We start from the raw sequence: 11,362 nt of genomic DNA on the forward strand, positions 1-11,362 counted from the left end.
AAGGTCGCCAAGAATTCATAGGTGACAGGCGCATAGGTGGGTCCTCTCCACTGAAACAGATAGCGGAGCTGTGGGTGCCTAAGAAGCCTATTCACTTCGTCCAAACAACCAAATTCTCGTAAAACATTATCCTCAAAGTGACGGCCAACAGAAAGCTGCTTCCCTTTATAGTTATCCACTGTTGCAAGTTGAATAGGTGTCAAGTGTCGCAATGACCTTGACCCCGGCTCTTGTATAACCTGTTGAGTTGTAGCTTGTTGTCGTGTCCTTGATCGACTCGATTCTCCTATATCATGTTTTGATTTCTTCGCAATTTCTTTCGAGCGTCCCATCCTACAAATTATAGAAATTATCATTCATGGTAATTGGCTTTAAACAAGTCACCATCATATTTGTGTAAAATTCCTTGTCAAGATAATTGATTTCAAACATATAGGGCTAAGAATTTTCGAAAATTTTGCCATAGCTTCCCCTATATTTTAGACAATTTTAGCATAAGAACATCAACAATATCATTCTATTATCACACACATGTATAAAATCATCATAAGATATATCAATTTGATAGTCAAATAAGAAGTCAACTTCAAAAGTCAAGAATTTCAAAAAGTCAACTTCATCTTCTTCCCCAAATTCAAAATTAGGGTTTGAAATTGAAAATTCAGTTTGGGCAATGTAGCATGTGAAAAGTCAAATTGATGGCATATAATAGTTCTACAACAAGTTTATTCATCAATTCAAGCATCAATTTCATAATTTCAACAAGAAATCTAACAAACCCATTTGTTCATCAATGGTGTGCACACTTGAAGTTCAAAAATATATAACAATCCATCAATGTAACCATCAATAATGAAAGAAAACATCAAATGATAGTTCTATGAAGCATTATAACCAATTTAAACATTCAAAATCATTCAAAATCATGCAAGGCAATATAGAATAAATTTCTCCTTCAAGCTCTTCCAAACTCATGAATATTCAAGGATAAAGAGTTAAAAAGATGAAAAATTACCTTGATGTTGATGTTTTGATCTTCTTTGGAGGTAAAAAGTAAGAAATATGTTCAAACCTTGAGTTTGGTTCTTCCTTGCGTGGAGAAGAGAAGAGAAAAATGGTGTTTTGGAGTTAAATGGCGTGGAGTGGCCGAACAAGGCTTTTAAACCCGTAGGGGGGCTTCCACGCCGGTCACACGAGTGTGACCGTGCGTGGGAGCTCTCTGCCTCGCTCCCACGCATGGCAACACGCGTGTGAGCGTGCGTGGGAGGCTACTGCCTCGTTCCCACGCACGGCTACACACGTGTGAGCCTCGTGTAGGTCCACTGCATTGTTTTCTTCCGATTTTTGGCCTTGCCTTCCATACCTATGTCCAAACTTAGCCTTTCCAAAGCAATTTTCAATCCCGACTCCTACAAGTTAGTCCTCAAAACATGGTTCCATTTGATTGTAGCGAATTATTAGAACAAAAACATTAAAAACTAAAGCATAGAAATAATGTAAAGCATATTATTAAAACCTTGGGTTGCCTCCCAAGTAGCGCCACGGTTTACATCATTGGCTAGACGCATCATACCCTGGTTAAAATTCAACCATATTCTTTGGTAGTGGGTAGAAAGCATTTTGGTACCCACGTGTTCTTCCAGGTAAGCTTATCATTCTTCCGCTTCGGTTTTGGTTTCATCTTTCATTTGACCTTTGTCCTTTCATTGTCATCAGTTCCTTCTTTTGCTTTTTCCTTGTCAACATTCATGGCTTGTCCCTCAAATCTCAGGATAATTTCGCCTGAACTAACATCTATTCGTGCACGACAAGTAGCTAGAAATGGTCTTCCAAGAATTAAGGATTCATGGGGATCATCATCTCCCATCTTACAAACAATAAAATCGACAGGCACAAGAAATTTCCCTATTTTTACTAAAACATCTTCCGCTAAGCCTTCAGGATACCGTGTGGTTCCGTCAGCTAAACGTAGAGTCAGCCTCGTCGGTTTCAAACGTGGTAAGTTCAGTTTTTCAAAAAGATTTGAAGACATGACATTAATAGAAGCACCAAGATCAGCGAGAGCGTTTCTAGGTTCCATGTTCTGTATAGAACAAGGAATCAATAAAGCTCTAGGGTCACCCTTCTTTTTGGGGTTTCCCTCAGTTAAACAAGCCGAAGATTCTTGGGTTAAATAGGTAAAATAAAAGCATTCTTTGCTATTGAAAAATTTTCGAATAAAAGCATTAATTGTACCTTCTCGAGCCGTTTCTTTCTCTTTTGAACTTTTGATGTTGTCTCGTGGTAGCTCCTTTTCTTTCGGGCATTCTTCCGAAGTGGTTTTCTACTTGTGTTCTTTCATTGATATAGTGCATGAACTGTTCGCATTTTTCAATTCAAGATTCGGACTACAAGAGGTAGTCTTGTTTCTTTGGTCATCTACCTTACATTGACATGTTCCACAGATAGCATCCATCGGATCACACTTCACATGTGTTTCTTCTTTGGCATCAATGGCGTTGACTCTCTCTTTCGGATTGTTTTCAGTGTTACTCAGGAGTTGTCCGTAGTGTCGATCTGACATCATCTTAAACATTTGAGAGATTTGATTCTCAATTGTCTTAAGTGTGGCCTTAGACTCTTGTTGAAGACTAGAAATTTCTTGTCTAATCTCTTGAGTAATCTCTTGTTTCAGATTCGCCTGATCATTTTTGAGTTCCATGATCGTCCTTGTAAGTCTTTCATCTACCTCACGGATGTCATCCCTCCTTTGTTGAGTAAAATCAAGTTGAGAGTCGTATTGTGGCCTGAACTGGGTCATTTGATTTCCATTTCCTTGGTTTTGATTATACATCAGTCTATTCTTGTCATTTTGTCCATATGCAGGCTTGTGTCCATAGTTGTATTGTCTTTGCGCTTGATATCCGTCATTGTGGCTATTGTTTCAACCCTCTCCCTGTTTCCAATTGTTGTTTGATCTTTGGTTTTGTCCATAAGCATTGAAGTTGGAGTTCCTTTGATAATCTACCGCCTCAACTTGTTCAGATGCAGGCGTAGAAGTGCAAATATTGGTGTCATGAGGTCCTCCACAGATATTACAATAAAGTGCCAATGCCATGCAAGGCTTGGGCTTTCCTTCCATTTTTTCTACCATAGCTTGTAGCTTTTTGATTTCGTGATTCATTGCTTCGATTTTGGCCTCACTCCCCACTCGATTATCAACTTCATAAATTTCTCCATGATCTCCTCTTCGTTCATACCAACAGGATGTGTTTTTAGATATTCTCTCGATTAGTTCCTCAGCCTCTTGCAAAGCTAGGGAGACAAAGGCACCGCTGGAGGATGAGTCAAGCGACATCTTTCCTTCATCCGTTAACCCTCCATAGAATGAGCTAATCATATCCCATGGGTGCATCAGATCTTGCGGGCATTGCCTTTTAAGAACTTTAAATCTTCGCCAAGCCTCTCCCAAACTTTCAAGTCTTCCTTGTTTGAATTCTTGTATCAGCCTTCTAATCCTCATAGTTTTTGTAATGGGAAAGAACTCGTTCATGAATTCACGATGCAACTGTTGCCACGTTCTGAAATGATTGTCGTCTTGGCTTTCCAACCATCGTGCTGCCTCTCTTATAACTAAAAATGGGAATAATTTGAGTCGAACTATTTCCTCGCTAACGCCTTCTTGTTTGTACATCCCACATGCTCGTATAAACCTTGTGATGTGTGCGTTGGGATCTTCAGATGGTAATCCCGAATATTGATTGTTCTGAACCAGTGTGATAATAGTTGGATGTGCGTGAAAGTTGACGTTCTCCATTGGAGGTACATAGATTGAGTTGTGCATGTTAAAATCTGGAGTCATGTAATCTGCAATTGATCTTTGTGGTTCTTGAGGATTTCCATAATATTCCTCTTCACGAATGTTCTCTTGATTGTTTGCTCTGTTGGCTTGGTTCTTCAACGATTGGTTCTTCATGGTTAATCGGTACTTGTGGATTAATTGGAACTGGTGGTGGATTTGGTATTGTTGTGCCTCTTCCTTGTGGGTTTCTTATTGTGCTTGATGAAGCCATTAGTGATCCTTGTGTATTTTTCCTTCTAGTTGCTCGATTAATTTCAGGAATGTAGGGTAGTAAACCTTGATTTCCTTTTGCTCTCGTGTGCATTCACCTAGTAAAATTATCAATGAAACGAAAATTTCCACAATTGACTAGAAGTAGTATTCAAGCCCTCCCCTAGGTTGATAAGCACCAAGAATAGCACTTATTAGGTGTCTTTATTAGATTAAAAGCGCATCGTTTTGACATCCAATTACAACAATTGCATGCATTTCAGCTCAAATGCGATCAATTTCTTCTAACAACATTTCCAGAAAGAGTTTTGAAGTATTTCACAGGTTGGAGAGGGATTTGAAGCTAAAATAGAGCAAAAGACGAACAAGCCGAAATGCAGTAGCGCCCCACCCAGCCTCACACGCATGTGGCTGGGCGTGGAATTATTCCAGAGAGTCACCACGCCACTCACACGCGTGTGAGCAAGCGTGGTCGGGCCAAGGGCTATTTTGGGAAATTTGTTCATTTTCTTTGTCACCTATATAAATCGCTTTTGCCCTAAGCCTAGAGGAGGAGGAGGAGAGATCAGAAAATTAATAGAATAGGATAGATAGATCTAGAGGGTTTTCTCCCCTCTTGGGGGAAAATTCCTTCCATTCATAGTTAGAATAGATCAAGGGCAAGAAGGAAGATTGGGATTCAAGATCAATGTTGTAAATATATCTTGCACGATTCGTCTGTTTATGTTTTATCTTGCACGATTCGTCTAGCCAAAGAAGTTAAACGTGGCGCTTTTGGGAGGCTACCCACAAATAAGGAGAAGAAGGGACCACTCCACCAACAACCATGAAAGACCAATCTTGAAAGGTATAATTTCAATTCCTAATTTATTTCTTTACCTTTACTCTAACCGTGTTTAAAGGGCGAACTCAGATTGCAAAACTTTTATAAGGATACAAATTGTAAGTATTTCTTTTATCCTGATTCAATGCCCTGTTTTGGTTTGCTTTATTTTCTAGAATCGCAAATGAAGAGCTGCATAAAATTGTTGTGTTGGATGTAGTCTGTGTGTTAGAACTGTTTTAGCCCAGTTCACACTTTTAAGTGTGGAAAAGGGGCGTGTGTAGAATCCTTAAACATATATCCTTTTTCCTCCGTTTCTTATGGATACATCGAGGACGATGTTTATTTTTAAGTGTGGAAAGGCTGTATGCTTCTTGAAACAGTTAATTGATTAAGTGATAAGGTATAGGAACCTAGAGGGTGTGTTATTGCCAATACTATCTAGGAGGGCTCCTAACCTTGTGCCAAGGATTGAATGTCTTAAATATGCTTTGGAAGCTTCACTTTGCACCAATTTGCACATTCTGACCCCAATTGAAAATTTTTTATGAGTGCTTGCATGCTTTCATCTTGTATTTTATTTGGACCTCAGTCAAGGATCTCTCGAAGTGGGAGTGTGAATCCTTTGAGTTTTAGAAAGATAAGAATAGCGAAGCCTGGAAACTGAATTAATCTCAGCAGGACATGGGGCAAAAGGAGAGCCTAAGTGAGCTTTGAGTTAAAACAATCCCTAATCGCTAGAAAAAGGCATGAGGGGTTGATATGGTGAAACGTGAATAAAGGCAAAAGGTCATTCCTAGAGATAAAAGTGAGGTGAGCCATCTTGTCTAGATAAGGGGTAACCATTGCACTGTCTTCGAAAAAGCATGGATCTCCATGTGAAGTCGGTTGCCTCGAAGAGATCTTGAAAGATGAGAAAATAGAGAGGAGGTGAGCCACTTCGCTAGGATTCAGGCACCCATTGCATTGACCTTCGAAAAAACATGGATTTCCATGTGAAGTCGGGTAGCCTGATGACGTTATCTTAGGAAGTGAGAAAATAGAGTGATCGCCCAAGCCATGGCGATGAGCTGTCCATGTCCCTGCCCTCACTTATATAATGTAAAGAGGCTTTGGCGTTAGGTCGGAAATTCGCTAAGGGGTGAGCATCGGTCCCACTAGTTGGATCGGCTGGAGGCCCCTAGAAAATACAAGGTGAAAACTCTTTTGTCACTTGCATGCTTGAAAGGTGTGAACAAAAATCTTCTCATGAAATATCCATCTCTCGAGACCTTGACTTCCTTAGCATATTTCTTACATTTGGTTGGCACAAGTTTAGCAGTCTTGGTAGATAGTGTAGGGGATTTCACCCGCCCAACTCCGAACACCTACACATCACTTGATTGGTTAACCGTGAAAGAAAGAACTATCCTTGGGGCTTACATGATTAGGGCTTAGAAAAGTATGCTTGCTTGAGGACACACAAGGTTTAAGTGTGGAAACTTTGATAAGCACCAAGAATAGCACTTATAAGGGGTTTTATTATATTAAAAGCGCATCGTTTTGATGTCCAATTACAACAATTGCATGCATTTCAGCTCAAATGCGATCAATTTCTTCTAACAACATTTCCAGAAAGAGTCTTGAAGTATTTCACAGGTTGAAGAGGGATTTGAAGCTAAAATGGAGCAAAAGACGAACAAGTCGACATNGGTTTTCTCCCCTCTTGAGGGAAAACTCCTTCATAGTTTAGAATAGATCAAGGGCAAGAAGGAAGATTGGGATTCAAGATCAAGGTTGTAAGATCCCCTTTTTCAAGGGGTGGTAACCATTCTCTTCAATTTCTAATTCAATACTTGTTTCTTTGAATTTCCTTTTCCTTTTCTTGTTTCTTAGTATGCTAGAGTAAAGGTTGAATCCCGAGCTTCAATCTTCGAATTTCTTGTGTTCATAGTGAGATTGAGGTAAGTTACCCCTCAAGTTGGAATTATAGCTACTCAAAGTAGGTAATTGGTGAATTAATTTCCAATCCATGAAGTTGTATGTAATTTATGAACTTTTTGTGTATTGGACATGTTGTACACATAAATTAGGAGTTAAATATATATATATTGTGTGTGTGTGGCGTGATATATATATATATATATATATATTGTGTGTGTGTGGCGTGATATANAATGAGTTAATAAAGTGCGTGGTAAGCATAGGAAAGAATTTGATAGTGTAATCATGCCATGTTGGTTGTTGTCGTGATATGTGAACTTATGTACTACATGTTGAAGGGTGTATGAGTAGGAAAGGTGAGCGTATTGTCGGAACAAGAGTAGTTAATGTTTAAAATGAATAAAACCTTAGTTTCAAGAAGTTACGAGGACCTTGTTGTCTTTTACCTCGGGCTATAATTACCGAAGGTCGTCATTGAAATACGTACGGTTGTATTCGTACTTAGGCGAAGTCTATTCGCCGAGTCTCTACGTCACTCATGTATGGCTAGACTGTGGGGGTGTGCACACTTAAGCGTATTGACTCCGTCGTCTCCGGGTTGGTGTCATTTTAATGGACCTAGGCGGGGCCACACTAGGGGCCATTCTAATGAACCATCGTCCAAGGGACCGAGAAGAGAACTTGGGTAATGACCGCAAGCCCATGTTCCAGGTTCAATCGGTCAACGACAAGGAATATTCAACATTTCCTATAAGGCCTCATACTTTGAAATGAAACTAAGTCGAGTTTTTCATATGTAATGGTTAAATCAATGGCTATGATAAGACGTGTGATACTAGTTCCAAGAAACTAGTCGTGTGATGTCTGAGAAATGGGATATTGTGAAGATGTCAAGTATGGTGGTGAAAATTCACGCGTGTAATGTGCATATGACAGCTTTATGCTTATTTATATAATGGTAATTTACAAGCATGAAAGCATGTCAATCAATAGGAAATTCTATGCTATGGTCAATTGGAAAGTTAAAACATCTTTACCTATAAATGAGAAGCTTATGGGTTCTTACTTAGCCGTCGTGCTAACGGGTGCTTCATTGTTGCTCTTCACCGAACTATAATGGCTCAGTTTTTGGATATGGAGACTATATACAGCATATGATAGGGGAAGACTCCTATGTACCCGGCTACACTATGCTAGCTCTTGACGATTCCTCTTCATCATCCAGCTCTTTTGTGTGTCTAAAACTCTATTTTTGTGTACACATTCTACAGCAGTATTAGTAGATCAATTGCCAAACTTGGCATTGTGAATATATATATACATCTAATTTATGTTTTGGGGTACTAAGGACGTCGTTATCACACCTATGGATTTATATATATATATATATGTGTGTGTGTTTGGAATGTTTAACTTATACCTCAACTGTTGTCGAGTTAGTTAGTTGTGAATTGTTACAGGTGTATGGGAAGGGTGTGTAGGTCAGGAAAATTAGCCTGTGCACCTAGTGATGAACCGCTAAAGGTTAGCTGGGTTCGCCCTAGGTGTGGTGGTGATGCTCCCGGTTGTAAGGTTGACCAACCCGGGGTGTCACAAGGTGGTATCAGAGCATAGGATTGAGTCAACCTAGGTTTGTTAAGATAAGCTTAAGTTACTGTGTCACCCTAACCTAAGTGTAAACCCTTCGGAATGGAATCGGAGCTGGTGGCTGGATAGCGGTAAAGGGGGATCACCTATCATTGCTGCATATAATCTTGAAAATTGTTCATTGTGTGATATAATCTCTGCTAATGATCGTTTGATGATTCGGAAAGTAGGATACACTACTGACTATAGTGCCCCACTGTAGCACTCTGTTGATAAATGTGGTAAAGTGAGCAGTGAAATTGTAGTATAGTGATTGAGTAGATACGATGCTGCGTTTGGGGTGGTTAGGTTGCGAAATTCTAACCTTTTTGGAAGTTGATTGCTTGTTCAGTAAATATGCCTCCTACACATGAAACACGTAGTTGTGCGGGCAATGAAGAAACCTCTACCATGGATCGCATGGTGCAGATGATGGAAAGAATGGCTGAGTTCATGATGGCTCAGCAGGCTCCAAACCAAAATCAAGTTCAGCCCCGAGTAGATTATGCCAAAGCAATAGCCTGCAGGCACCCTCCGACCTATGCCGGAGAAGAAGATCCCGTGGTTCTGGAAGAGTAGATCAGAACATTTGACAAGTTGTTGGACGTAGTAAACTGCCCTGCGGATCAGAGAATATCCTCCGCGGTGTACTACCTCACAAAGGCTGCGGACAATTGGTGGACTACAACCGGGCCTGATCTTTTGCAAGACCCAGACTTCGACTGGGAAGACTTCAAAACAGCATTGAGGGCTCAGTTTTACACTGAAAGAATTCGAGGAATTAAATGCGACGAATTTCTAAGGTTGAGACAGAAAGGAGCAAGTATTCAGGAGTATTATGCAAAGTATATAGAACTGCTAAGATTCGCCCAGGATATTGTGCAGGATCAAGTGAGCAAAGCCAGAAGATTCGTGCGCGGCATGGACTGGGATACTCGAAGAGCTCTTTCACCGTTTATGTGTTCGACCCTGAAAGAGGCATATGAACGGGTATCGGACTATTATCAAGTGCACCTGGATCAGCAGGAGGTGTACGGCCGAAACAAGAGAAAGGCCGAGGCGCAGCAGGGGAAATCGAAACTTGAATGTAAGAAACCAAATTTAGGAGAAGCCGGTAGCAGGCAAGGAGAAAGAAGGGGGGAAGTAAGCCAAGTAAGGGGTTACCCATGCCCACGGTGCGGGAGGATCCACCCTGGTGAAAACTGTCGAGGGGATAAAATTACATGCTTCTAGTGCGGCCGAGAGGGGCACACGCAGAAGAACTGTTTTACTCAACCACGGCGCTATCTGAACCCACCCCTGAATCCAAATCAATGGGGAAGGGTTACTGGAGGACCGAGGCAGGGACAATCTAGAGGTGGAAATGGCAGAGGGAATAATGTCCAACAAGTAAGCCAGGGGAGACCATCGAGTGCTGCTTCCAATACTAACAACAATAGAGGAAAACAACCAGTTGGGGCCAACAATTCAGGAAGCCAGGGGAGAATTTTCGTTGTCAATAGCGCCCAGGCTCAAGCAAGCGACGCCGTTGCCGGTACTTTCCTAATAAACTCTATGCCTGGTTTAGTTCTATTTGATACAGGAGCCACGAATTCTTTCATCTCTTGTATGCTTGCTGATAAATTGGGGTTAAGATCTACTACTAGGTTAAACCTTAACGTAATGACTGCCTCAGGACTAGTAGTAACTTGTAAGAACATATATGAGAATGTTTCTATAGAGATAGCGGGAGTTAACTGTCCCGGGAATCTTATTCGGTTTGAGTTGGAAGGTATAGATGTGGTATTGGGAATGGACTGGTTAGAGAAATATAAAGCTCGGATAGTGTGTAATGAAAAGAAAATTCTGTTAAGAGGACCGAAAGGGAAAAGGGTTTCATATCGAGGAATCAAGAAGGAGCCCGAACCAAAGTTGATGACAATGCGAAGACTGAGAAAATACGCACAAAAGGGGTATGAAGTGTACCTCTGTCTGGTGCAGGATACGGAGGTAGAAAAACTGGAGATCAGTCGGATCCCAGTGGTGCGTGAATTTCCAGACGTGTTTCCCGATGATCTTGCGGGAATGCCCCCTGAAAGAGGAGTGGAATTCACCATTGACCTGATGCCAGGAACATCACCTATTTCCAAAGCACCTTATAGAATGGCGCCCAAAGAAATAGAGGAGTTGAAAGTTCAACTAGGAGAACTGTGGGAAAAAGGATTTATTAGACCCAGTGTATCGCCCTAGGGTGCACCGGTGTTATTTGTGAATAAGAAGGATGGGAGTTTTAGATTGTGTATCGATTATAGGGAACTTAATCGAGTCACAATTAAGAATAAATACCCATTGCCCATAATTGATGACCTATTCGACCAGTTAAGAGGAGCGAGCGTGTTTTCGAAGATTGATTTGCGATCCGGATACCATCAAGTCAAAGTTAAGGAGCAAGACATCCCCAAGACTGCCTTCCGGATGAGGTATGGTCATTACGAGTTTACGGTGATGCCGTTCGGAGTGACCAATGCCCCAGCAACTTTCATGAACTTGATGAACTGAATCTTTCTTCCATATTTGGACAAATTTGTCGTTGTTTTTATCGATGATATCCTGGTCTACTCGAGGACACCTGAGGATCATGAGAAGCATCTCAGAGTGGTGTTGCAAACATTGAGGGAAAGACTGAATAAATGTGAATTTTGGAAGAGCGAAGTAGCTTTCCTTGGCCATGTTGTCACTAAAGAAGAGATAGCCATAGACCCAGTAATGAGCACAAATGATGAGTGTAAAAAGGGTGTAATGTCGTTCCGCTGAGGATTAGGACTATGGCACGTAATTGTGTGAATTACCAAGCACTAGAGTATGTGAATTAATAGAATCCAAGCAACAAAGACTGAATGATGTGAAAGAAAGCAATTGATTAAGGTGTAAACTGTATGATAAAAGTATGGGCCAGATTA

At 40.8% G+C, this 11,362-nt stretch overlaps 1 protein-coding gene across 1 annotated transcript; it reads left to right on the top strand.

Moving 5' to 3' along the window:
- Positions 1 to 8,834: 8,834 nt before the first annotated feature.
- On the top strand, positions 8,835 to 10,961 carry LOC116024066. The gene is made up of 4 exons (XM_031264969.1): positions 8,835 to 8,987; positions 9,054 to 9,566; positions 9,657 to 10,612; positions 10,715 to 10,961. The coding sequence occupies exons 1-4, from the start codon at positions 8,835 to 8,837 to the stop codon at positions 10,959 to 10,961; spliced, it is 1,869 nt and encodes a 622-aa protein (XP_031120829.1).
- The last annotated feature ends 401 nt before the right edge of the window (positions 10,962 to 11,362 follow it).

This window comes from Ipomoea triloba, chromosome 7, assembly GCF_003576645.1.
Source record: "Ipomoea triloba cultivar NCNSP0323 chromosome 7, ASM357664v1".
Taxonomy (NCBI): Eukaryota; Viridiplantae; Streptophyta; class Magnoliopsida; order Solanales; family Convolvulaceae; genus Ipomoea; species Ipomoea triloba.

What these genes read in the sequence shown, in the direction of transcription:
- LOC116024066 (XM_031264969.1), top strand. Translation starts at nt 8,835, where the DNA reads ATGGATCGCATGGTGCAGATGATGGAAAGAATGGCTGAGTTCATGATG. An exon ending in CCGGAGAAGAAGATCCCGTG is followed by an intron (nt 8,988 to 9,053) that starts GTTCTGGAAGAG and finishes CCTGCGGATCAG; the next exon opens with AGAATATCCTCCGCGGTGTA. An exon ending in AAGGAGAAAGAAGGGGGGAA is followed by an intron (nt 9,567 to 9,656) that starts GTAAGCCAAGTA and finishes ACATGCTTCTAG; the next exon opens with TGCGGCCGAGAGGGGCACAC.